Below are 27,708 nucleotides of genomic sequence, written 5' to 3'. Positions count from 1 at the left end.
AAGTACCGGCCTTCGCCCGTGGATCCTACCTACATCAAGGGCCAACTCCCACTGGACTCCTCAGTGGTGGCTAATGCTCGCAAAAGAGCGAACTCTCAGACAACGGGTGATGCTCCTCCTCCGGACAAAGAGTCCAAGATCTTGGAGGCCTCTGGAAAACGTGTGGCAGCTCAAGCTGCTAATATTTGGAGAATCTCCAATACCCAAGCCCTGTTAGCACGATATGACAGGGCACACTATGACACGTTAGAGCAGTTACTGCAACACCTGCCAGATGCTTATAAGGAGGGGGCAGAAATGCTTATACAAGAAGGGAAGTTAATCTCCAATGCGTCCATTAAGTGCGCGTTGGATGCAGCCGACACAGCAGCTAGGGCCATAAACACTAGCGTTATGCTCAGAAGGCATGCCTGGCTCCGCATCTCTGGATTTAAGTCGGAGATCCAAACTACCCTGCTCAATCAGCCAGTAAACCCTGACTTCCTGTTTGGTCCGGAGGTGGACACCACTCTTGAAAAGATTAAGAAGGACACTGAAACTGCGAAATCCATGGGAGGTCTGCAGTCTCAGCAGTTCAGGGGCGGTTCCTTTCGCCGCTCCGGTAACAGGGGAGCCTCAAGAGGACAAGCGTCGCAACAAGCCCAATACACCAAGGGGGGCACACAAACCACCTATAACAAGAACAATATGGGTGGATACCGTGGGAACAGCAGCAAGGGCAGAGGACGTGGAAATAATAATACCAGATCCTCCACCACTTACAAGCAGTGACGTCTTGTCACTGCCCCCGACCATATAACACCGGTCGGGGGGAGACTCCAGCAGTTCCTGCCAGTCTGGGAAAGCATTACCACGGACAGGTGGGTGAGACAACTTATACAACACGGTATTGTCTAGAACTGACCTCCACTCCACCCAACATACCCCCAAGGCACCGTCCTATGTCCGCCGAGCACATGCACTTATTGCAGCAGGAGGTCATATCCATGCTGCAAAAAGGCGCCATAGAACTCGTGCCTTTAGAACAGCAGGGTACAGGGGTGTACTCACTGTACTTCTTAATCCCAAAGAAAGACGGGTCTCTACGGCCCATTCTAGACCTCAGACCTCTAAACCAATACATCCTGTCAGAACACTTTCACATGCTAACGTTACAGCAAGTTCTGCCGTTGCTCAGTCAAGGAGATTTCCTAGCAACATTAGATCTAAAGGATGCCTACTTCCACATTCCCATTCACCCCAGTCACAGGAAATATCTCCGGTTCACCATCGACAACCAGCATTACCAGTTCAAAGTCCTGCCTTTCGGGGTCACTACAGCCCCCAGAGTGTTTACGAAGTGCTTAGCGACAGTAGCCACGCATCTTCGGCGGCAGCAATCAATCAATCAATCAATCAGTGCATTTGTAGAGCGCGCTACTCACCCGGGAGGGTCTCAAGGCGCTGGGGGGGGGGTAAGTTACTGCTCGAACAGCCAGGTCTTGAGCTGCTTCCTGAAGGAGAGATGGTCCTGGGTTCGCCGAAGGTGGGTGGGGAGGGAGTTCCAGGTCTTGGCCGCCAGGTAGGAGAAGGATCTTCCTCCGGCGGTGGTTCTGCGGATGCGCGGTACAGTGGCGAGGGCGTGGCTGGTTGATCGAAGCTGGCGGGCGGGCGTGTAGAAGGTCATGCGGTCGTTGAGGTACTTGGGGCCCAGGTCGTGGAGAGCCTTGTATGCGTGGGTCAGGAGTCTGAACGTGATTCTCTTGCTGACGGGGAGCTAGTGCAGGTCTCTCAGGTGTCCGGTGATGTGGCGGTGTCGGGGGATGTTCAGGATGAGTCGTGCGGAGGCGTTCTGGATGCGCTGGAGTCTTTTTTGAAGTTTGGCTGTGGTTCCGGCGTAGAGGGTGTTCTCGTAGTCCAGTCGGCTGGTGACGAGTGCCTGGGTGACGGTCTTCCTGGTTTCGGTCGGGATCCATCTGAAGATCTTGCGGAGCATGCGCAGGGTGTTGAAGCACGAGGATGAGACGGTGTTGACTTGTCTGGTCATCGATAGGGAGGAGTCCAGGATGAAGCCCAGGTTGCGTGCGTGGTCCGTTGGTTTGGGAGCGGTGCCCAGGGCCGGGGGCCACCAGGAGTCGTCCCAGGCGGAGGGTGATGATCCCAGGATGACTACTTCCGTCTTGTCTGAGTTCAGTTTGAGGCGGCTGCTCCTCATCCAGTCGGCGACGTTTTTCATCCTTTCGTGTAGGTTGGCCTTGGCGGTGGTGGGGTCGTTGGTGAGGGAGAGGATCAGCTGGGTGTCGTCGGCGTAGGAGATGATGTTGAGGTTGTGTTGGCGTGCGATGGCTGCGAGGGGGCTCATGTAGACGTTGAAGAGGGTTGGACTGAGTGAAGATCCTTGAGGAACACCGCAGATGACTTCGGTGGCCTCGGATCTGAATGGGGGGAGGCGGGCCCTCTGGGTTCTTCCGGCGAGGAACGATATGATCCATTCCAGTGCTTTCTCTCGGATTCCGATGTTGCTGAGGCGCTTCACTAGGGTGCGGTGGCAGACAGTGTCGAACGCCTTAGAGAGGTCCAGGAGGATGAGGGCCGCTGTTTCCCCGTTGTCGATCTGGGTTCTGATGTCGTCGGTGGCTGCGATTAGGGCGGTCTCGTTGCTGTGGTTGGCCCGGAACCCGGACTGAGAGGGGTCGAGGGAGCCATTCGTCTCGAGGAAGGCGGCCAGTTGGCTGTTGACGGTCTTCTCGATGACTTTGGCCGGAAAGGGAAGGAGCGAGATGGGGCGGTAGTTCTTGAGGTCCGTGGGGTCCGCTGTAGGTTTCTTCAGGAGGGCGGTGAGCTCGGCGTGCTTCCAGCTCTCCGGGAAGATGGCGGTGTTGAAGGAGGAGTTGATGACGTCCCGGAGATGGGGTGCGATGATGGTGTCGGCTTTGTTGAACACGTGGTGTGGGCAGGGGTCGGTTGGTGATCCGGAGTGGATGGAGTTCATCGTGCGGGTGGTGTCTTCGGTGTTGATCGGGGTCCAGTTGCAGAGGGTGGTGGTGGCGGGCGTTGGTTCGGCGGTAGGGTGCGTGGTCTGTTCGTCGAAGCTGTTATGTATGTCGGCGATCTTGCGGTGGAAGAATGTGGCGAGTGAGTTGCAGAGGTCTTGCGAGGGAGTGATGTCGTTGTTTTCGGGGCTGGGGTTGGAGAACTCTTTGACGATGCTGAAAAGTTCCTTGCTGTCGTGGGCATTGTTGTCCAGTCGTTCTTTGAGTGCCGACTTCTTGGTGGCGCGGATCAGCTGGTGGTGTTTGCGGGTGGCGTGCTTGAGGGCGGTCCTGTTGTCTGTGGTCTGGTCGAGCCGCCAGGTTTTCTCGAGGGTGCGGCAGTTCTTCTTGGATTCCTTGAGTTCGTTGGTGAACCAGGGGGTTTTCTTGCTGCCGGGTCTGCTGGGAGGGTTCTTTAGTGGTGCGAGGTCGTCGGCGCAGGCGGTCAGCCACTTGGTGAGGTTGCTGGCTGCTTTGTTTGGGTTCGTTGTGTTGGTGGGTGTGTTCTGGCTGAGGGAGGTGGTGAGCTGCTCGGTGGTGATCTTGCTCCACCTGTTGCGGGTGGTGGTGGGTCGCAGTCTTTCTGAAGCTGAAGTGGACGCAGCTGTGGGCGGTCCAGTGGAGTCCGGTGGCGTGGCTGAAGGAGATGTGCTTGCTGGATGAGAAGACGGGGTCAAGCGCGTGGCCGGCGTAGTGGGTGGGAGTGTTCACCAGTTGCTTGAGTCCGAGGTTGGCGAGGTTGTCCAGCAGGGTGGTGGTGTTTCTGTCGTTGTTGTTTTCCAGGTGGAAGTTGAGGTCCCCTAGGAGGATGTAGTCGGCGGAGGGCAGGGCGTGTGGGCTGATGAAGTCCGCGATGTCTTCGCTGAATTGTGTGCGTGGTCCTGGTGGTCTGTAGATGAGGGTGCCTCGTAGGGTGGTCTTGAGGTCGGTGTGTATCTGGAAGTGAAGGTGTTCAGCGGCGGTGAAGGTTTCGTCGGAGTTAGTCGAGATGTGGATGGTGTTCTTGTGTATGATGGCGATGCCTCCTCCCGTCTGGTTGACGCGATCCCTCCGGGTGGTCTTGTATCCGCCCAACACATCCATGTCTATCCGTATCTGGGCGACTGGCTTGTACAGGCAAAGTCAGCCCAGCAGTGTGCCGACCACATGTCCTGCACAATTCACCTCCTACACAGTCTGGGATTTTCGCTCAATTACCAAAAGTCCCATCTTCACCCCGCACATGTGCAGCAGTACCTAGGCGCGGAAATAAACACGCTCGCTGCCACAGCGCAACCAAACTCAGCGAGAGTCAACAGCATGCGAGTGCTCATTCAAAAATTCAGGCCACAACACTCACTCCCGGCGCAGGTGTTCTTTCAACTGATAGGCATGATGGCCTCCTGCATCTTTATAGTCCCCCACGCGAGGCTACACATGCGTCCGCTTCAGGAATGCTTAGCACGCCAGTGGAACCAGGCTCAAGGACAGCTGAAAGACCTAGTGTTGGTGACCGGTCGTGCATACAACTCTCTGCATTGGTGGAACACACAAAACCTTTGCAGGGGACGACCGTTCCAAGAGCCTGTGCCACAGATAGTACTGACGACGGACGTATCTCTCCAGGGCTGGGGAGCGCATGTCCTCCACTATACAGTGCAGGGACTCGGACACCGCAACAGCAGAAAATGCACATCAACCTACTAGAACTGATGGCAATCTTCATGGCAATGAAGGCATTCAAGTTGCATCTCTGCAACAAAGTCGTGTTGATCCGGACAGACAACATGACTGTGATGTATTACATCCAGAAGCAGGGAGGGACACACTCCCCACAATTGTCACACCTAGCACAGTGCATATCGAAGTGGGCCATTCAGAGGAACATGTTCCTCATGGCGGAACACCTCCCAGGCAAAGACAACCAGATGGCGGATCTGCCCAGCAGACACAGCCATCAAATGCACGAGTGGGAGATGCATCCCTCGGTGCTCCAGCCATATTTCCAGCAGTGGGGTCATCCACAGATAGACCTCTTCGCCACACACGAAAACGCAAAATGCCGCGCCTTCGCGCCAGGTTCCCACACCCGCAGTCTCAGGGCAATGCGATATGGATGAACTGGTCGAACAAATTTGCGTATGCCTTTCCTCCAGCACCACTCATACCGCTGGTGGCACGCAAACTGAGGCAACACTCCATGACGCTCATCCTGGTTGCTCCAACGTGGGAACGACAGGCATGGTACACCACGTTCCTAGAACTTTCCGTGGTGCCCCACCAGCGCCTAAGACTCACACCCAGTCTCCTCACTCAGAGCCATGGAGACATTCAGCACCCAGATCCGCAGCAGTTGAGCCTTGCAATATGGCTCCTGAGGTCATAGAGTTTGGCTACCTACATCTGCCTCCTGACTGTATGGACATCATAAAGGAGGCTAGGCGACCTACCACCAGGGCCTGCTACGTGGCGAAATGGAAGCGTTTTGTTATCTATTGCTCCAATAATAACATAAATCCACTTGATGCTTCCACGCAAAACATCATATGTTATTTGCTGCACCTGTACAGGTGTAACCTAGCGTATAGTTCCATCAGGATACATTTAGCAGCAATAGCGGCTTATCTTCAAAATAGACATCACCTATCCCTTTTCAGAGTGCCAGCCATTAAAGCATTTATGGAGGGACTGAAAAGGGTCATTCCTCCAAGACACCCGCCTTCGCCGGTCTGTAACCTCAACATAGTCCTCACCAGGCTCATGGGCCCACCATTTGAACCTCTCCACTCTTGTGAGATACAATTTCTCACATGGAAAGTGGCTTTACTGGTCGCAATTACGTCACTACGACGAGTTAGCGAGATGCAAGCCCTCACTATTCAGGAACCTTTCATTCAAATTCATGCTAATAGGGTTGTGCTACGCACCAACCCCAAGTTTATGCCCAAGGTAGTTTCACAGTTCCACATTAACCAACCTATCGAACTACCTGTATTCTTCCCAAATCCTGATTCAGTGGCAGACAGAGCACTACACACACTTGATGTTAAAAGGGCTCTCCTGTATTACATAGACAGAACTAAAGACTTCAGGAAAACTAAACAACTGTTCGTTGCCTTCTCTCCACAACACAAAGGCAACCCAATTTCTAAATTAGGTATAGCCAGATGGATTGTTAAGTGCATCCAGATCTGTTACCAAAAGGCTAAATGCACGTTAACAGTTCCCCCAAGAGCGCATTCCACACGCAAATTAGGGGCATCCATGGCTTTCCTAGGTAACATTCCTCTAGAGGACATATGTAGAGCAGCTACGTGGACCACCATACACACATTCACCAAACACTACTGCGTGGATGTACACTCAAAACAGCAAGCTGCTGTAGGTCAGGCTGTTCTCAGAACTCTAGACTGCTGCAGCTGGCACAGGCAACCGCCAATAAGGAGGGTACTACTATTTATTCTATGCATAGATATAAATTCAGCAGCCCACATGCCTCGAACAGAATATGCTACTTACCAGTATGCATCTGTTCTTGGCATGTAGGGCTGCTGACATTTATATCGCCCGCCCTCCTCCCCGGTGCCTGTCGCAGCTGTAGCATTCACACGCATGGTCATCACTTACTTTATCACACTCCATCTCTGCCACAATGGCGAAAAACAATCTGAGCATGCAGGGGATGCCCATGCGCACTATAGTCCAGGGGAGGAGCCACCTATCTCGTGATACTTCAAATACTCTTCCAGGACAATGTGCAATCATCCGGACCCAACACTAGGCGGCGATCTATGCATAGATATAAATGTCAGCAGCCCTACATGCCAAGAACAGATGCATACTGGTAAGTAGCATTTTCCATTTGTTGTAAAAGGAGATAGGGGGTGTAGTTTGTACACTGGGTATGTCTGGTTGAATGTCTGACAGTTTGCCCTGCTGTCTAGTTAAAATAGTGTGATGTGTACCATGGTCCACGAGATAGGAATGCTAAATACAGACAACTGCAAGGTGAGACTGAGCAGTTTTGCTCCTTTTAGGCAGTATCTACTATGAAGCAATTAATTGAATGAAGGAGCTAAGAATGTAGGAGGCTGCCTATTATCACCTACAAGAACCTGTGCACTGATCTATTCCTCTACTGTGCCCAAGAGAGCCATGAGGGAGCGAACTAGTATCATGTTCAAAAAACGTTTTGTTAGGTTTGTTCAACAGTGGTGACCCTCATCCACCACTTCTAACAGTAAGTCAATCTGTTTGTAAGTTTTCAAATATTCTTCTTCATTCCTATGACTTTTCCTATTGTTCCTTCTTCTGTGTTTCCAGGTCTTGCTCTGCATGTATTGCGTTTTACTCTTTTCATTTTTAGTGGAACTGAGTACACAATAAAGTATTGTTCGTGGAGGTGTAGGCCTAAATAATAAAACGGCAATGTAAAAACAGATATTTGACTGGCCCCTGCTGCAGCAACTCTAGAAGGAAAGCTGAGGGAAAATATAATTTCAGTTCAAACAAATGGGAAGGTTGTCTGCTGTGACCACGATCTTGGTTCAAGGGCATCTTGGTGCTAGGACTAAGGTCAGATAAAGGCTCAGACAACTCTGGTCTTCAGCCAGCCTACAAAACTAACAAAAAAGATGTTTTTTGAGGGATTTCTAGAATCTAGCAGTTAGCGATTTGATGCAGGGAGAGGGGTGACTGCATTTCAATGAGTGGGGGATGGCCTACGTAAAATAACCGTTCCTCCTGCCACAATGATGACGCCAAAATCGAGGGACCGCCTATAGAAAGTGAGACTCAAAGCAAAGAGACTGTGTTGCGGGACATATGGAAGGAGACGACTCATCATTTTCCATAAAAAGCCTGGTCTGTTGAGCGCAAGGTTTTACAAAGGGTTGCGACTTAAAAGGCAGGCAATTTTTTTCTTTGTTACTCAGATGTGATCATATTTTTGAAATTCAAATACTAATTGTGAAGTTCTGCATTAGCAAGATTCTGTATCAGATTCCGTCTTCTGATGATACAAGAAACAAGACCCAGATAACAAACATTTCTGTAGTCCAGCTTGGACGAGCTACACACCTTTGTCTCTGCAGCACAAGACTCTTAGGACATGAATATGAATGGTAGTATCTTCCTGAGGAGCCAGAGATGCAAAAGGTGCACTTTATTAGTAGGTTATAAGGCTGCATTTAAGGACTTTATTTTCTTGTGATTAATGCCTCTATCTTGCTTGTATTCATATTCAAACGGTTGATAATCATCCAGGACTGGATGTCAGAAAAGTAGAGGAGTAAAATGCCCGAGTAAGACCAGCGGTCGAATGTTGTCTTTCAGCATGGACATTCGATGACAGGTCTTCTAACAACTGCAAAGTGTTGTCTTGAAGGGCTATCTGCTTGCATTGTTTGGTTAGTAAAGCTAATTTAGCTCATTGCAAGCAGGACTTAAATCTTCACAGTTGGTCTCTATAGATATGCTGCACATCTCTGAGTAAGACTTGCGATAGGTGGGCTCAACTTGACTCTTGGCCAGTTGGGCTGCCTTTTCAGTGAGGGTAAAGCAGCACTTCTGCTGTGTGGAGCGAGTATTAGCTAACATTTTCACAAGTGTTTAGCAAGCACATCAATTGTATGAGTATTTAAAAGCAATCGTAAACATTTGGTTTTAGGTAGGACTTAAGTCAAAGATTATCATGACACTAAAAAGAGAACTTATTTAAGGAGTCATTGTTTTCATTATTGTTTGATAATCAAATTTTTTCAAGCTATCGTAATGGAAAGTTTCAATTCTATTAAAGAGATGGAGGCGAGGTTTACGCAGTTTTTTCTTCACTTTATTAATGACAGCAGCTATATTGGGAATATAATAACAAACTTATTTTCCCATGAACCATTGAGAAAAGAAAAAAAAAAAACACTGAGCCCAGCCAACCATCCATCAGAATCTCCCTTTAACTTCCTGTGAAGACTCTCCTGCCAACTCTTTCTTCCTGCGCCAAAGCCGACAATCCTGGTCTTTATTCCTGTTTAGATGAATCTGCTTCTACAGAAAACAGATGTACAGTTACCATCCAGGAGCCCAGAGCTGAATAGATACCAGTAAAGAGTTGAACCTCATGCACTTGGCAATAGCATTCAAATCAGGGTATCATTAACACTATTGACACATGCATATGCAGAAGACACGTTTTCATACTTGCATGTAACAATCATAAATCCATCCTTCTGGCCGGGTGGAAGAAATTACCATGAAGTTTGCTGTGGTTTAATCTTGGCATTCATATCCTTAATAGAATTGAAACTTTGCGTTACAATATGTAGGATATTTTTCATTCTGTGTCTGGACCGGAAGCAAGGATTACGCTAGTTCAAAGCTTATCCACCACCAGTGCTGCAATGCGAAGGACTAGCGTAAAGTAGAATCCTTCAAACATGTAATCCGACGACCAGTCTGTCGCATTGAGGATCTCTTCCAAGCGTGTTCCCAAAGTAAACGTCTTGAACGCCATTGCACCTGTAACAGATTGTGCACCAGACATCTTGGTGTCAATGCCAGCTTCCTGTATAGCCCATCTGACCCATTTAATGATGGTAGTGGAGGAGACTGCCTTGTGGGGCTTCCCTGTGGCACTGAGCAATTGGCTTTACCCCGGGGGCAAGGAGGGGGGGAAGGAAGAAGTGAACGTCCTCCGTCAGTCTCGCAGGCCTTAATACTACGAACCACGCAAAGTTTTGGCGAGTCTGGGAAAACATGGCATGACACAATACAGGAATTGCATTTTGTTCTTCTGGATGCATGGAAAGTAACCCCCTCTGGGGTGAATGCTTTACCTGTTTTGTCCAGAGCTCTGACGTTAGACATTTTCCTACTGGACAGTAGGCACAGCAGTGTAGCCAGTTTCGCTGGCATCTCCTTCCAGGAGAGATTTTTATTGGAGGGCCTGAAGAGCAAGAGATTGAGGACTTTATTAACATCCCAAAGAGCGGAATACCTCCGGAGGAATTTTTGGACCAGAGGGTGTTTGTCCCCTGGCTGATCCCTGATGTGGGAATGTCCTGCCGAGATCACTGACTGGAAGGTGTTGATGTACCTATATGCCATGCTGTCCGAGGCAAGGGAGGCCAGGAAATTCAGGATTTGGTCTACATCTGCCGCCAGGGCATCCAGGAGTCTGTGGTGACACCAACCCAACCATCTAGACCATGGCAAGCTGTAATGTATGATTTTGCTGTCCGCCTAGGCTTTGGAGAGGAGTGACACAGCCAGTCGCTAAAGGCCTGGGACTTTCCAGCATTCCCTGTAATCCTCCACGCCATAAGATGTAGCATGCCTTCCAGATCCAGACAGTGAGGGTTTCCTGGGGGATCCTAGAAGAGACTTGGAAACTTGGAAACTGTGGTAGACTGGTTGGAGAATCCCAAGAACTGTATACCACACTTGAGATCTCCACATTGGGGTCACTGCCACCAGGTCTGCTTGCTGTCACCACAGTTGCACGTATAACAGTATTATCATTGCAAACAGAGGAAAAGCATAAACCTTTTCCATCCGCTAATCCTGTAGGAAGACGTCCGTGGAGAGATGAAATGAAAAATTAAATGGAAAAAGAAATTTGTAAAGCGCGGCTACTGTTCGAGGGCATCTAAGCACCTTCTTAGAGGGCATCTAAGCACCTGTCTAAAATAGGTAAAATGGAGATTGAGATTAAATACTGAGTAGCCATGTTTTAAGTGCCTTCCTGAAAACTAGCAGATTGATACTCCCTTTCAGATTGTGAGGGAGTGTGTTGCACAGTCTGGTGGTGCCCACCACAAAGCCACTTCCGACCCAGTTGGCTTCCCTGAATTTTGGCACTATAAGATTGTGTTCTGATGTGGACCGAAGCAAACTTAATGGAACGTACCATTGGAAGAAATTCCTAAGGTATTCAGGGCCATTACCATGAAGAAATTAAAAATTTAAAAGCAACTCACAATGCTTTAAAATCTATACGCTTCTTCACTGGAAGCCAGTGTAGATATTGGAGTGCAGAAGATTTGTATTTTGGGGTACGTAAGAGAAGGCGTGCAGCCACATTCTGCAAAATTTGAATTTTGATCAAGGGTTTCTTCCTGATGTTGACAAAGCATTGCAGTAGTCAACCCTTGAAAGTACCAAGGCTGACATCACAGTTTTTTTTAAGCTAGGGAGAGATAAAAGGAAATATTTTGCTAAGAAGTTTTAATGTGAAAAAAGAGGCCGATGTGACAGCATTAACAAGTCCCTGGAAAACCGGCTTATTATAAAAAACGACTCAAAGATTCCTTACTTTGTCAACTGGAATGCGTAAGGATCCTAGTTCCTGTGGCCACTAGGTAGGGGACCATAAGGTGGTGTTTCTCCCAAAGAGTATGACCTCAGTTTTGCTGGAATTAATCTTTTACCAGTTTGAAGCCATCCACGTTCCCACCTGAAGCATGCAATCCTGAAAGCGAAAGGCAGTTTCATCAGAGTTGCTGGCTACCGATATTGCAATTTAGGTGTCATCGGCAAGAGGAGGAAAGAGGTTTACCGTGAACGGGCCCCACCTGACCATGAGTTCTTGGAAAACTGGAGGGTTCAATCTCCATAGACTCTCATCCTGCCGGTGCCTGGATTGCCAGTCCCCTACCTGATTGTCCTTCCCTGGGAAGTGTTCCGGCGCCACCAAAATGTGGTTCTCGAGGCAGTGGTCCCAGAAACTCTGCACCAGGTCCGCGAGCGATCGGGATCTCATGCCTCCCAGGTGATTGATATATTGGACCACTGCCACAGTGTTTGTCTTCAGAAGGATTCAGCAATGAATCTTTTCCTTCATCCAGCTGTTTAACATGAATGAGCCTGCCATCAGTTCGAGGCAGATCCGGTTGTGAGCCGAAGATGAGCCACCCATTCCATGCTTCTGTGTGGAAAATTCACCACCTCATATCCTCTCTGGCTTTGTCTGCTAAGCGGACTGTCTGAGAGCAGGTGAGTCCCTGTCAAAGGTGAAAAGCCTTCAGAAGTTGTAGTGCCCAGTAGTGTAGTGGTCCCAGAAAGATGGCTTGTATGGAGGACGAGAAGAGCTCCACTATCCACGCAATGTGTCTGAGGGAGGTGGACAGTTTTTCCACTGTTTGGCTCAATTCGTGTTTGATCTTGGTCAATTTTTGAGGGGGAAGACCCAGGGTGGCCTTGACGAAGTCCACTACAAACCCCAGGAAGACGATGGATTGAGCCGGCGACATTAATGACTTGTTCCTGTTGATGATGAAACCCAGAAATTCCAATAGGGTGACAGCTATGTGCAACTGTTCCAACAGTGTCCTCAGGCATTGGTACAAGAGTTGAATATCATCCGGGTGTATTTTGAAGCGCATGCCACTGAGATGTTCCACCATTGGCTTCATGATCTTGGTAAAGCACCACAGTGCCAATGTGAACCTGAAAGGATGAGTCATAAATTCAAAGGTCTTGAGTTGTCACTGAAACTGCATGAAACAACGTTGTGGAGGGTGGACCGGGATTGTAAGTTACGCGTCCTTTAGGTCCAGGCGCCTCATCCAGTCCCTGGGTCTTAGAGGGTCCCGAAGGAGGTGGATACCCTTCATTTTGAAGTGGCAAAAGACCAGTCACTCGTGAACTCCCTGGGGTTAATTTTGGGGCGTTGTCCTCGTCCCTCTTTTCCAGTAGGACGAGATTGCTGAGGAATCTGATGCGGTCAGGGAAAATCCGGGATATGACCCCTTTTGAGAGAAGATCTTCGGCATTCACGAGGGCAGCATCTGATTCTGAGAAGGAAAGGGGCTAGGGGAAGGTTGGTTGGGTAATCTGTAGAGTTCTTTTCAGAAACCCTGAAAGGTTTGAAGGGCCTAGAAGTACGATGTAATGGTCTCCCAGTTGTGAGAAAAATCCGCCAGTTTGCTTACCAGCTATACTTGTGAGAAGGGTTGTACACCAAGTTGAGGAGTTGTGGCTGCTCCCACACCTGGAGATCCCTCTGGAACCTTGTTGGTGGGGTTGGCCTTTAGTGGGGTAGAAGCTTCTTAATCTGGCAGGGTCCTGCCACTGCCTGCGTTTGGCAAAGTGACCTCTGGAAGGTGTTTGATACTGGGATCGGCTGGCCGAGCGTGCCCTGCCAAGACCAGCCATGTTGAAAACCCGGGGTGGGAAGAAAAGCTCATAGATGCCTGAGCCTTGTCTAGGGAGTTGAATGTGGCAACAAATTTCTCTAGCTTCGTTATAAAGGGATCCCCGAAAAGTCTGCCTCTGAGATTGCCAAGTCCCCCAGTTTCGAGTCTATCTTGATTAGCAGGGAACTGCGCCTCTCAGTGAAGATGGCGCAGTTGGCATTCCCCCAGGATTATAATGGCCCGCTGGGCATAACCTGATAGAGCTTCTGAGGAGATGAGGGAGGAGCACATCCCTTGGCGTCTTCGGCCATATCTAACATTTTGGAAAGGGTTCCACAGAGGTTGAGGAGTTTATCCAGGCAGGAATGCCTGGAGTGGTCTTTCCCCTTCTTTGGGCCCCGTATGAACTTGGTCAGGAAAGTGGCTATCCGGGCATCAATTTTGGGAGTTAGCGCCACTTTGCTGTCTAGGGACGGAAGGAGGCATTCTTCCCGAAGGTGGTTGTGGATCTCTTTGTCAATGGGGGTTCCGGAGTCCCCCTGCTACATAAGCAGCCACTTTCACCGCCAGGGCCTAATCCGCCAAGCCGGGGAGCATAAGGTGCTTGGGGTCTTGCTGGTGAAGTGAAGGAAGAGAAGGCGGAAGCGTCTTCACAGGAGTGTAAAGGGAGATCCTGATGTCTGATTGACTGGACTTGATGTTCTTTTCCCAATGGTTCATTGGAAATGTAGTTTGTTTATATTCCTAATATGGCTGCTGTCAGTAATACAATATTCAAACACTGGCCATTTTTAACCAACAACAGTTAACACAAAGACTTCATCTCCCATGAAGCCTGAGGGAAAAAAACATCAAGTTCATAACACAGTCTCCTATCCAATCAGGCGCCTCCTGGCTCAATAACTGTTATGACCCCTGCTGGACTGTCTTTCTTCCTGTGACAAAGCCGACTGTGGAAGTTTCTTAATCCTGTATCGAGGACAGAAAAAGAAGTCATATTATCTTGCGTGCGGTGAAGTTATCTTGCACAGCATTACGGTAACACATGAAACCAGGAAAGCGCTTTACTTACATTTCGACGTATGGCTCATAACCCGAGGGGGTCCAGGTTCATCCTGAGGGTGGGCTAATCCTCGCCTCCATGTCCTTAATAGAATTGAAACTTTCCATTAAGAAAGCTAGGAAATGTTACATTCTATGTCAGTCTTCGGAGGCGAGGATTAGGCTAGTTCAAAGCTTATCTACCACAAGGGTCCCCATGAAGGAGACTGGTTTAAAGAAAAACCTCTTGAAGATTGAGTCTGATGACCACTCTGCTACATTCAAAATGTCCTCCAAGCGAGCTCCTAGCACAAAGGCCTTCGATGCCATGGCGCCGCTCACTGAATGCGCACCGAAGACCCTCATATCGATGCCTGCCTCTAGCATCACCCAGCGAACCCATCTTGCAATGGTTGGGCTGAGACTACCCAAAATGGTTTCCTCAAAGCAGTGAGTAGTTGTCTCTCTCCATGTAGAAGCACGTCCGCTGTCATGGCCTCCTAGGCCTTGATACATCTTACTATACAAAGTTTGGGTACTCCTGGGAAGGCCGGGTATGAAATCACCCGTGACTGGCATTTGGTACAACGAGACACGTGGGAGGTGACAGTCTGGAGTGAACAATTTTCTGGAGATATCAAGGGCCCTGACATCTCCGACTCGTCTACAGGACACCAACCAGAGCAACATGGGCAGCTTAGACGATAGTTGCTTGTGCGACAAATACCTGTTGCTAAGCCATCCGGATAGCAGAGGCAAGACCTTGTTGACATCCCAGAGGACTGAATATCTCCGTTCAGGAGGAAGGGAAAGCCGGATGGCAGGCAGCAGCTTCTTCACCAATGGGTGGTCTCCCACTGGATGATCTGCTATGGCAGCATGACTGGCCGAGATTGCGGACCGGAAGGTATTAATTGTCCTGTATGCCTGGCCTTCAGAAGCCAAATGGGCCAGAAAGTTAATTTTGTGGGCAACGTCTGCCCCCACTGGATCCCAACTCTGTTGCAGACACCAACCCATCCATCGAGATCAGGCCGTCCGGTACCGCTTAACCGTGCTGTCTGCCCAGGCTCGGAAGAGGAGTTCTGCAGCATTTCTTGAAAGTCCCGGGACCTTCCATCGAATCCGGAAATCCCCCATGTCATGAGAGGCAGGGAGTGACTCACTATCAGAGAGTGCGGATTGCCAGCTGGATCGCTTGGGAGATGAGGGAGCTGGAGTAGACTGATTGGAGAAGCCCAGGAAAGTTCCATCGGAAACCATGCTTGTGCTCTACAAAAGGGGGTGATCATCACCAGTTCTGCCGTCTGCCAGTGGATTTGGGTCATCAACCGCATTATCATGGCGAAGGGGGGAAAGCCATAACCCCGTTTCGGGGCATCTGTGGTTGTTGCCCCTGGGTCTGGTCTCCAGCTGAAGTACCTGGGAAGCTGGTGGTCGAGGCGGGACGCAAACCGGTTGATGGAGAAAGGTCCCCACCGATCCTAAAGGGCCTGGAACATTGGAGGAAATAGCCTCCATAAACTTGAGTCCCGAAGATTGCGAGCACTCCCAGGAGATGTTCCACCATCACTGAAACCTGATGTGACCAGCAATATTCCCAGAACTTCTTGGCGAGGCCTTCCAGGAGTTCCAGCACTTCTTGCTGTATGAGGACTGATTCCCTGCTGGAAAACCGGATTGGTGTCAGGGGAGGGGGTAGCGGTGGGGAGAGGGGGAAACTTGAACAGGAGAGCCATAAAACTCCACATGGAATCCCTGCACCATTTGGAGCATCCAAGCGTCAGTCGTGAGGGCCCGCCAGTTGTCTAGGAATTGTACTATTCTGCCCCTCATGCAGCGATATGAGATAATAAAAGAACTCCCTGTGGAAAGGGAGAGCCGCAGGCTCCGTTGCGCTGACCACTGTGACGAGACCAACCCCTGGTGGGGTAGAAGCCTCCAAAGCGCGAGGAATCCTGATACTCTCCTCCCTGTGACTGTTGGCTTCTGCCGGAGGCTGTCTGTGAGGAGTGGCCAGCCGAGCGCCCCCTACCACAGCCGGCCCCGCCGAAAACCCGTGCATTGAATATTGGTTTGACTGTAGACTGGACCTTGTACAAGGAGTTGAAAGTGGAGACAAATTAGCTAAGCTACTTCACGAACGGGTCACCAAAGAGCCCGCTGTGAGTCACTTGGCCTGCTTCTGAGGTGGCTAGCTCGCCTAGTTTGGGGTCCAGTTTGATGAGTAGCGACCTGCGCTTCTCTGTGGATACTGTGCTATTCACGTTACCTAAGAAAATTATGGATCTTTGAGCTCAACTAGAGAGGACATCTGACAGGATCAGGGCCCCTGATGCCTTGGCGTCCTCCGCCATATCAAAGATCTTTATCAAGGGGCCCGGGACATCCAACCGTTTGTCCTGGAATGCCCGCCAGGACCTGTCAAGGCCCTTCTTCAGATCCTTAACCTCTTCTACGCTGATGACGGCTCCCGGCCGTCATGAGTCATGGTGGGCGTGTGCTGATGACGGCCGGGAGCCGTCATGACCACGTCCACGATCTGAATGTTCAGCACTGCGGCGGAATTCGCGCCACAGTGATGAGGTTAATATATTTGGTCAGGAAAGTTGCCATCTTGGCGTCAATTTCCGGGGGTAACAACCACTTTACCGTCGAGTGATGGGCGAGGGCATTCCACTCTAAGAGTGGACCTCCGGATCTAGGGTTTTCAGTAGCCGACTCGCCACATACCTGGCTACCTTCACACAAGGGACCCACTCCAAAGAACAGGGGTGTAGGAGCTCCTCCGGGTCCAGGAGTCCGACTGGGCTTTGCTCGAGGGTTGGTGGCCTGGTGGGGGTCCGGGAGCAGAGAGGGAGAGGCACGCCATGACCTGCCGTGGTCTGAATAACTGTCTGATCGGACCTCAGACTGGTCGAACGGTTGCGGGGAGGTAGCTAATCCCTGACCGCATGAGGATGGGGGGGGGGTCTGGTGGGGCTAAGCCCGTTGGCACAGAAGGGGTTTTGTTGTCCCAAGAATGCCTATTTTAGTCTGTCAAAAGCATCTAGCTCCACCCCCTCAGGGTGTGGGCGTTTGTGCGGCTTCTCAGAGGGGGGAGCAGTAGCCTGCTCTGGAGGTTTAGCGTATGAGGGACTGAGAATCTCTTCCCTCGCGGAGAGGGGTTGCAGGCACTTCTGTGCCATGTCCATCAATCTCTTCTCCAAAGGAGCAAACCACCTCTGAGACTGCACTGACAATGGAGGCATCCCCTGTGTCACAAAAGTCATCGGTGAGCGGGAAGTCATCAAACTCCTCCATCTTCCAGGTATCCGGAGGAGCTGAGGGCTAGAGGTAGGTATCAGGTAGGTAAGGTAAGTAAGATGGTGGTCACCCACCAGGTAAGAAGGCTAATGTGGTACGGCTGGAACCCAAGGTCACGATTCCTAAAGAGGAAGCCTACAACAAACAAGGGGGAGAGGGGTGTGTGGTTGTGGCAGGGAGCCCCCACGCATTTGCCCCTAGAGGTAGAGAATCCCCACACTGCACCTGCTTCTAAGGTAGACAAAAAACCCCCACGCACTTGCACTGGTCCTCGAGGTTAGGGGGGTTGGGAGGGCCAAGACCCTGCCAATAGCAGTGGTCTATGCCACCTCGCAGACAAACTCCCTTCTAATGCACGGGCGAGTAACAGAATGGAGCCTGGGCTGGTCTGCTACACATTTTGGCTGCGGAAGCCTGTAATCCTATCCCAGAGGGGTGTTCTGCTCCAGGCTAACCGTTTGAATCAGCGCTGATTGGCAAATTCGGATGGAGGTGCTCGGTGATGCCCGTAACTGACATGACCTCAGTCCCGTGTTGGTGGAAAGAGAAGTGTCCGAGAAGACAAAGGGAGGCGTGCCCACTGGCGGCCGGCGGACAGCCGCGCACTCCTAACCTGGCACTGAAGTATCGATAGCGGCCGCCTGGGAGAGACAAAGTGTTCCCACCGGCAGTACAAGCAAAGCGAAAGCTTTGTAAAAGCATACAACAAGCAAGCAATTAAAGTACAACACACTACAGAGTCAGAGAAATGCGGGGGAAAAACAATCCCAACAGCCGCACTGAGGGAAAGTGTCGACAGTTATCTGACACAGGCTTCAGCAGCGAAGAAAGAGGAAGTCCAGCAGTTATTGAGCCAGGAGGTGCCTGATTGGATAGGAGACTGTGTTATTACCATGATGTTTTTTTCCTCAGGCTTCATGGGAGATGAAGTCTTTGTGTTGATTGCAGTTGGTTAAAAATGGCTAGTGTTTGAAAATTAAAAAAGAAAGAATAGCCTCATCCTCGCATCCGTGTCCTGACATAGAATCCTCGCCTTCAGTCCAGACATAGAATTAAAATGCTCATGTTGCTCAAATTGTAATCTATTAGTGTCTCACTATAGCATCAATTTTACAGACTTTACTGCTGTCTCTTCTAAAATGACAGTCAAAATACAGTTGGCATTATTATATTTTACCCTGTAGATTTAATGTTGCATTTTACCTGCTGTTTCTCTATCCACCAGCCATTGGCTCTTTGGTTAAGCTGCAGTCACTGGACCTGAGCGATAATGCCCTGGAAATTGTGTGCCCAGAGATTGGTCGGCTTAAATCATTGCGTCACCTTTTACTGGGAAACAACCAACTAAAATTCCTTCCTCCAGGTATGTAACATGATGCAGATTTGATTTTTGTGCTTCTAGCTTCTAAGCTATATAATCACATAGTTCTGACTTAATATATAATGTAATCGAAAAGAAGTACGTTTTTGTTAAGCACAACCTTGCTGTTTTCAAAGAGTCATATGTGTAACAAAAAGGAAGTGGTGAATTGTTGAAGTTTTTGTGTGGTAACAAGTCAAGCTTGTGTGGCAATTTCTGAAGGCAACTGGATGGTTTCAGGCAATATACATCACACGTACATCATTTCAAACAGCCTCATATTCAAGTCATCTGACACAGGGTGCCAGACTGACCTTACAATGGGAAGAGGTCAGAGATGCTATTGTGTCTTTGGCTGTGGGTAAATCTTCCGGGGCAAATGGGGTTCTAGGTGACATATTTAAGACTTGGGTGGATCTGTGGGCCCCACTTCTCACACAATATGGTAACGCTGCTATTAGTAGTTTCCTTCCAGAGTCATGGTTTTCTCGGTCATTATACCTGTGTTTAAGAAGAGGACTAAGTCTGACCCTGCCTGCTACAGGCCCATTTTCTTAATTGAGATAGAGGTCAAAATTATAGGTAGGGTCATACTGGAAACACTTAACCCAGTGGGCTGAGGAGCAGAACATACTGCCAGACATTCATTATGGGTTTTTTGCGGGTAGGGGCACTGTGGAGCAGAATCTCAGTCTTTATCTTTTAACCATTAAATATTTGCTGGCGAAAAGTGGATCCCTTCATTTAGCATTTATGGACCTCGGCCCTGCCTTTGTCTTGGTCAACATAGAGATGCTTTGGGCAGAGCTGGGGTTCGTGTGGGTGGATGTGACTATGGTAAGCTTTTTGGGGATCTCCGTTGTGGGCTGACTGCTTTGGTCCGCTATGGTAGCAAAGACGAATGCACAAAGCCCGGGGTCCGGCCAGGTTATATCTTGGCCCCCTTTCTTTTTACCCTGTATGTGAAGCTTTTAGAGAAGCACTGCTTGTCTCGGGCATTGACATGCCCAGAGCTGGGGTCAGATTGCTTCTGGCCCCTTTGTTGGACCCGGCCTCATGGCGTGGTCCTACCCCTCCCGCATGGCGGGCCCAGGACGACATCGGCCCTCCACCCAGCATCGGGCAGCCCCTTTGCCCGACACTGCACGCCCCAACATTGTTGGTCCGGTCACCATCCCGGACCCCCACTGGCTCCATCGTGGGCCCCTCACGACCTAAGCACGAGGCCGCGCCCGACTCCATCTTGGGCCCACCACGTCACGACCACGTGGCCTCGGCCCCGGCCCAGGCCCCAGCGAAGCCCAGACATCGAGGCACCAAGATCTACCCAGGTGGTCGAGTGGCCACTCGACAGATCCCAGAGAAAAGGGAGTTTCGATGGCCCTCCAGCCGTCCCCGGACGCCTGGTTTCGATCGCCCTCCGGCCTCCCTGGGCGCTGGCTCCACCCCCCTGCTGGGTGTCTGGACACCATCATCCCGGCCCCTCTGACCCCCAGGCGCGAGGGTCCGGACATCAAAGGACTCCAGTCCTATATCTAGGCCAGCCCCGGAGTAGGACGTCAGTTGTATCCTGGACTGGAAGCCCTGCTGACGCTGTCACGGCCGACACCAGAAGAACTCATTGCCTGTAACCTGAAGAGACCCTGAGAGCCTGCTGGCGCTGCCGCGGCCCACCTTTGCTGTACCATCCTAGGAGCCTGCTGGCGCTGCCGCGGCTGAACCACCTGAGAGCCTGCTGGCGCTGCCGCGGCTGAACCATCTTGAGAGCCTGCTGGCGCTGCCACGGCTGAACCATCTTGAGAGCCTGCTGGCGCTGCCGCGGCTGAACCATCTTGAGAGCCTGCTGGCGCTGCCGCGGCCTCCTCTCCGTTAAGACCACCTGTCGAGTCCTGCTGGCGCTGCCGCGGCTCGACCTCTCGGAACCCCCGGCTCGAGGATTGAGAGCTGTGTGCAGGGTATCCCTTCCTGTATCCATACGAGACTGTCCCGCTACCCTGTCCCCTTTACGAGACTCTACAGATCCCTCGATCTGCCTGTATATACCGCTGAGACCCAGCAACCTTTATTCTTGATAAAGCCTAAGAACTTAACCTCTTGTGTGGTGTCCGTTTGTAGTGTTGTGGTTACCCTGCTGTACGATCCTAGGAGAGGACCCTCACCCAGGAGGCCTCTCGATAACGCTCGGCTACTTCTCGACGGAGGGGTGGACCTAGGGGTGGTCAGTCAGACATCTTCTGCCTCCCCCGGGATCGCCTTTCTAACATTGGTGGCAGCGGTGGGATCCGAGCCGACGCAGATCGTACAGAGGGTGATTCACTCACTACCGAGAAAAACACACTACGACCATGACTACGCAAGAGACAAGACCGACTACGGAATTCCAGAAAGAAAAAATGGAAGATTACAGTCACAAAGAATTAAAACAATTCTGCAAAGATCTGGGCATCGCTACCACTGGGCTAAGCACCAAGGAAGACTTTAAATCAGCCCTACAAGCATGGGTGGACGCCGATGATACACCACCCCGGAATGAAGACAACCCGGGCCCGAGCGGACGCCCGGAGACCGACACGACCCCAGCGGGGGAGAGACCCGCCAATCCTGGCACGAGCCCCCACGAAGACGCCCGAGAGCGAGAGAGGAACCGGCTCCACGAGTTGGAGCTCGCCCGACTCCGGTTGGATGGAGAACTACAGCTGGCGGAAAGGAAAATCGCACTTGAGCAACTACGGCTAGAAGGAGACCTGGAAGAGAAGCGAAGACAAAGAGACCTCGAAGAAAAGAGACTCATGCTCGAGCATGAGCGCTGCCTAAAAGAACTAGAACTCAAGGCCAAAACGAATGATGCCAACGCCTCTGGGGGCAAGACCTCGCCCCCGCCCTTGGACACAAAGGTGCACATACCCAAGGAGGTCGTCAAGGAATATTACAAGAACGACGACATCCAACAGTGGTTCAAAGCCTACGAGGTCGCCATGACCGCACATCGAGTACCCCTCAAGGACTGGGGCGCCGGCCTGTGGGGGAAGTTCGTCAATGAGGGGAGAGACGCCCTGCTAGAGCTCCCCGACGCCGAGATGACCTCGTACGAGCACATGAAAACCGCTCTCCTCACTCGCTATGGACTCACCCCCGAGATGTACCGGCAGCGATTCCGAGACTGTAAAAAAATCCCCGGTACCACTTGGGTGGAATACGTGAACTTTTACAGCAGAGCCTTCGAGGGGTGGATCAAAGGCAGCAAGGTCACCACCTACCAGCAGTTGGTCGACCTCATTATATGGGAACATCTGTCCAACAACTGCTTCATCGAACTCTGGCAGCACCTCCTCGACAGCAAACTGACTGAGCCCCGAAAACTCGCTGTCGAGGCGAATAGATGGGTGAGCACCCGAGTCCCCCGGAGTCCGATGGGAGACTACGGCCGGGGATCCCCGGGGAACCACCGACCACGAGGCGGCGGAGGAGGCCAGAGCAGGGGACGAGACACCCCCACGGGGTCCTCCCCTACCTCCACTTCACCAGCCCTGGGCCGAAGGGGGGTTCCCCTAGCCCGACCCGGGCCCCGCCCGAATGTGACGTGCCACAGATGCCAGCGACAGGGTCACTACGCGAATGACCCCCTCTGCCCGATGAACCAGCGACCCGGCACCACCGGTCCTCCCAACCGTCAGATCGCGGCCGCCGCCCTGGGGGAAGAAAGAGGCGAGGAAGATGACAACGACCCCGAACAGGCCGAAGGGGAGCCCGCCGTCATGATCTTGGCATGCCTGGGTGATCGAGACCTGGTCCCCCGAGACCCGATCCCAGGCAACACCCAGAAATATCGCCAATGGGTCACCATCAACGGCCGCCGGGCCGAAGCCCTCCGAGACACTGGAGCCAGCGTAACAGCGGTCCGACGCCACTTGGTGACCCCAGAGCAAATTCTCCCCAATATCATGTGCCCGGTGCGGACGGCGGACAACTCCGAGAGTTTGTGCCAGATGGCCCGCATCCCCTTCGAATGGGGAGGGGTGTCGGGTATGCTGAAGGTGACCGTCCGGGACGATGCCCCCGTGGACTGCCTCCTCGGGAACGACCTGGAAAGTTCCCCCTGGGCCAGCGTCGAGTGGAGAGAGCATCTGGGGATGCTAGGCCTTCCAGAGGGGGTCTGTGCGACCACCCGCTCCATGTTCGCCCGAGCCTTCGCCCCACCGGAGGATGCTCCGACAGAGGAACCAGAGTGGCCCGCACCGCCACCGCCCGCCGTCCCCGAGGATGCCGACCCTGAACCTGGCCCCCAGGGGCCCAACCATGAAGACCTCACCGAGCTCGGCCACCTTCCAGAACTAGCTCAATGGCGCCAAGAAGGTGGCCCCACCCGCGAACAATTCCGGCAGGAACAGAAAACCTGTCCCTCCCTCGAGGGAATCCGACAACAAGCCGCCACTCAAGCCGCTGGAGGCCCCTCGGGGTCCCACTGGGTCTATTGGGACCACGACCTTCTCTACAGCGAGCAGAAAGTTGCCGAACTAGGGGCCAGCCGAGTACTGGTCGTTCCCCTCCGTTTCAGAGACTTCCTCTTGAACTTGGCACTTGCCGTGCCCCTCGCCGGGCACCTGGGGCAGGATAAAACTTACAGCCGCCTGGTGACCCATTTCTACTGGCCGAAGATGCGCAACGATGTGCACAACCACTGCCGATCCTGTCCGACGTGTCAAGCCAGCGGGAAGAGCGGGGGAAAAGTCAAGGCCCCACTCCAGCCCTTTCCTGTGGTCACCACCCCCTTCGAGAGAGTGGGGGTCGACATTGTGGGACCCTTGGACCCCCGCACCTCTCAGGGGCACCGCATCATCCTCGTTCTGGTGGACCATGCCACCCGCTATCCTGAGGCCATCCCCCTCCGAACCATCACGGCCCCAGTAGTAGGCCGAGCCCTGATGGGGATCTTCTCCAGAGTCTGCTTCCCCCGAGAAGTCGTGAGTGATCGGGGTACAAACTTTATCACCAAGCAAATGCGATCCCTGTGGCAACAGTGCGGGGTCACATATAAGTTCACCACCCCGTATCACCCCCAAGGAAATGGACTTGTGGAACGGTTTAACCGAACACTGAAGGGGATGATCAACGGCTTAGACGAGCCACTACGACGCAGATGGGACGTCCTGCTGCCCTGCCTCCTGTTTGCGTATCGAGAGGTACCCCAGAAGTCCCTGGGGTTCAGCCCCTTCGAACTATTGTATGGGCACCCGGTCCGAGGCCCCCTCAGCCTGGTCAAAGAAGGCTGGGAGACGGCTGTCCGAGGTGCCCCTCCAGATGTCTACCAGTACCTCCTGACACTCCGCAACCAGACTCGGAAGTTCCGGGAACTTGCCGAGGCCAACCTCGAGGCCAGTCAGGAGGAGATGAAACGCTGGTATGACCAGAACGCCTCATCCATCGAATTCGAGCCGGGCCAGCAAGTCTGGGTCATGTCCCCGGTTGAACCTTGCGCCCTCCAGGACAAATGGACGGGGCCCTTCAAAGTGGTGGAGCGCAAGACCCCCGTCACTTACCTGGTGGACCTGGAATCCCCCCGGAACCCCCTCCGGGTTCTGCACGCTAACCGGCTCAAGCCACACTTCGCCCGCACTGAACTAAGTCTGCTGCTAGCGACCGATGACGGAGCTGAAGACGACTCCGAACCCGTACCAGATCTCATGAGCATCACCGAGAAAGACGGCTCCATCGAAGGGGTCACACTCTCCTCTACCCTGACCCCAGAACAGCACCAAGACTGCCGGGAGCTGCTGGGGCAATTTGCAGACCTATTTTCCCTCACCCCTGGAGTCACCCGGTGGTGTGTCCACGATGTGGACACCGGAGACAAACCCGCCTGTAAGACGCCGAGCTTTCCGAGTGCCCGACCGAGTTCGGGCCTGCATTCAATCCGAAGTGGCCAAGATGCTAGCTCTGGGGGTAGTCGAACCCTCCGACAGTCCCTGGGCCAGTCCTGTTGTCCTGGTCCCTAAAGCCACCGTCCCTGGCACACCCCCGGAGCTCCGGTTCTGTGTTGACTACTGGGGGCTGAATGCAGTCACCCGGACCGACGGCCATCCCATCCCCCGGGCGGATGAACTGATCGATCGCCTGGGGGCCGCCAAATATCTCAACATCTTCGACCTCACGGCGGGGTATTGGCAGATCGGCCTCACCCCTGGAGCACAAGAGCGATCGGCCTTCTCGACCCCTGATGGCCACTACCACTTCAAAGTGATGCCCTTCGGCATGAAAAACGCCCCGGCCACCTTCCAGAGACTCGTGAACCGGGTACTGGCCGGACTAGAAGAATTCAGTGCCGCCTATCTAGACGACATTGCGGTGTACAGCCGCCACTGGGGTGAGCACCTGACCCACCTCCGGGAGGTCCTGTCGGCCCTCCGACGGGCCGGACTAACTATAAAGGCCAGCAAGTGCCAGATCGGCCAAGGGTCCGTGACGTTTCTGGGACACCAAGTGGGGAGCGGCCTGGTGGCTCCCCTCCAGCCAAAGATTGACGCCATCCGGGCCTGGGAGCCCCCGATCACCCAAACAGCCGTCCGAGCCTTCCTGGGGCTCACAGGATACTATCGGCGCTTCATAAAAGACTATGGAAGCATTGTGGGGCCCCTCACAGTACTGACCTCCAAGAGGCTACCCCAGAAGGTGCGCTGGACCCCAGAGTGCCAAGCAGCCTTCGAGGCTCTAAAGACTGCCATGTGCACCGCCCCTGTGCTCCAGACCCCCGACTACAGCCGAGAGTTTGTGGTCCAAACCGACTCCTCGGAGCACGGCATTGGGGCGGTCCTCTCACAAGTGAACCCTGAGGGAATCGACCTTCCCGTTGCCTTCATCAGCCGGCGGCTGCTGGCCAGAGAACAGCACTGGAGCACCATCGAGAGGGAAGCCTTCGCCGTCGTGTGGGCACTAAAGAAGCTCCGGCCCTACCTCTTCGGCACCCACTTCCGGGTCCAGACCGACCACCGGCCCCTGCGGTGGTTGATGCAGATGCGGGGAGAAAACCCGAAACTGTTGCGATGGTCCATCTCCCTGCAAGGGATGGACTTCACTGTGGAGCATCGCCCCGGCAACGACCACGCCAATGCTGACGGCCTGTCCCGATTCTTCCGCCTCGGCGAGGAGAATCCCCAAGAAGATGGGTGACTCTCCCCTGCCTTCAGCTGGGGGGGACGCGTGTTGGACCCGGCCTCATGGCGTGGTCCTACCCCTCCCGCATGGCGGGCCCAGGACGACATCGGCCCTCCACCCAGCATCGGGCAGCCCTTTTGCCCGACACTGCACGCCCCAACATTGTTGGTCCGGTCACCATCCCGGACCCCCACTACCGGCCTGGCTCCATCGTGGGCCCCTCACGACCTAAGCACGAGGCCGCGCCCGACTCCATCTTGGGCCCACCACGTCACGACCACGTGGCCTCGGCCCCGGCCCAGGCCCCAGCGAAGCCCAGACATCGAGGCACCAAGATCCACCCAGGTGGTCGAGTGGCCACTCGACAGATCCCGGAGAAAAGGGAGTTTCGATGGCCCTCCAGCCGTCCCCGGACGCCTGGTTTCGATCGCCCTCCGGCCTCCCTGGGCGCTGGCTCCACCCCCCTGCTGGGTGTCTGGACACCATCATCCCGGGCCCTCTGACCCCCAGGCGCGAGGGTCCGGACATCAAAGGACTCCAGTCCTATATCTGGGCCAGCCCCGGAGTAGGACGTCAGTTGTATCCTGGACTGGAAGCCCTGCTGACGCTGTCACGGCCGACACCAGAAGAACTCATTGCCTGTAACCTGAAGAGACCCTGAGAGCCTGCTGGCGCTACCGCGGCCCACCTTTGCTGTACCATCCTAGGAGCCTGCTGGCGCTGCCGCGGCTGAACCACCTGAGAGCCTGCTGGCGCTGCCGCGGCTGAACCATCTTGAGAGCCTGCTGGCGCTGCCGCGGCTGAACCATCTTGAGAGCCTGCTGGCGCTGCCGCGGCTGAACCATCTTGAGAGCCTGCTGGCGCTGCCGCGGCCTCCTCTCCGTTAAGACCACCTGTCGAGTCCTGCTGGCGCTGCCGCGGCTCGACCTCTCGGAACCCCCGGCTCGAGGATTGAGAGCTGTGCGCAGGGTATCCCTTCCTGTATCCATACCGAGACTGTCCCGCTACCCTGTCCCCTTTACGAGACTCTACAGATCCCTCGATCTGCCTGTATATACCGCTGAGACCCAGCAACCTTTATTCTTGATAAAGCCTAAGAACTTAACCTCTTGTGTGGTGTCCGTTTGTAGTGTTGTGGTTACCCTGCTGTACGATCCTAGGAGAGGACCCTCACCCAGGAGGCCTCTCGATAACGCTCGGCTACTTCTCGACGGAGGGGTGGACCTAGGGGTGGTCAGTCAGACATCTTCTGCCTCCCCCGGGATCGCCTTTCTAACACTTTGTTTGCTAACGTTGTTGTTTTAATTGCCCGCACTGCTAGAAGCCTGCAGCGGCTTTTATATGCTTTGAATGATTTCCTGATTAGCATGGATTTGTGTACTATTTTTTTTTTAAACATCTTTTTATTAAACAAAAAGGACATTACACAACTCAAAAACTGACCAGAGCGCATTGAGTACTTTTAAATATACATATCGAGAGTATAGACTTCCAAAGGCAGACCATTAAAGCAAAATATAAAGAATAGGTTTAAGTGTCCTCCAAATCCATACTGGCAGGGTCCATCTCAGGTGGAGCACAAATATCCCCACGATAGGCATTTCAGACACCCCAGATCATACCCCGCGTGCGAGGCCGCCCCCTAGATACATACACAGACCTCTCCCGGAACATACACCAGTCGAGGTCCTCCATCCACTTCCCAACCCGAGGAGCCCGAACCGCACCCCAG

The 27,708-nt window shown here is 52.9% G+C and overlaps 1 protein-coding gene across 3 annotated transcripts in view; it reads left to right on the top strand.

Annotated features, from left to right (window-relative positions):
- LRRC28 (leucine rich repeat containing 28) overlaps positions 1 to 27,708 on the top strand; it is a 344,717-nt gene that overhangs the window by 93,383 nt on the left and 223,626 nt on the right. For 2 of the 3 annotated variants that reach the window (XM_078683129.1, XM_078683127.1), the window contains exon 5: positions 18,693 to 18,830. The exons of the other annotated variant lie outside the window; for it this stretch is intronic. In XM_078683129.1, coding sequence (XP_078539255.1) covers positions 18,693 to 18,830 — 138 coding nt within the window. The remainder of the gene's footprint in view (positions 1 to 18,692; positions 18,831 to 27,708) is intronic. 3 annotated transcript variants of the gene reach the window in all.

Source organism: Lissotriton helveticus, chromosome 3_1 (genome assembly GCF_964261635.1).
Source record: "Lissotriton helveticus chromosome 3_1, aLisHel1.1, whole genome shotgun sequence".
In the NCBI taxonomy this organism is placed as follows: domain Eukaryota; kingdom Metazoa; phylum Chordata; class Amphibia; order Caudata; family Salamandridae; genus Lissotriton; species Lissotriton helveticus.
The sequence above is the reverse complement of the archived record's forward strand: the minus strand, read 5'-3'. Positions and strand labels throughout refer to the sequence as shown.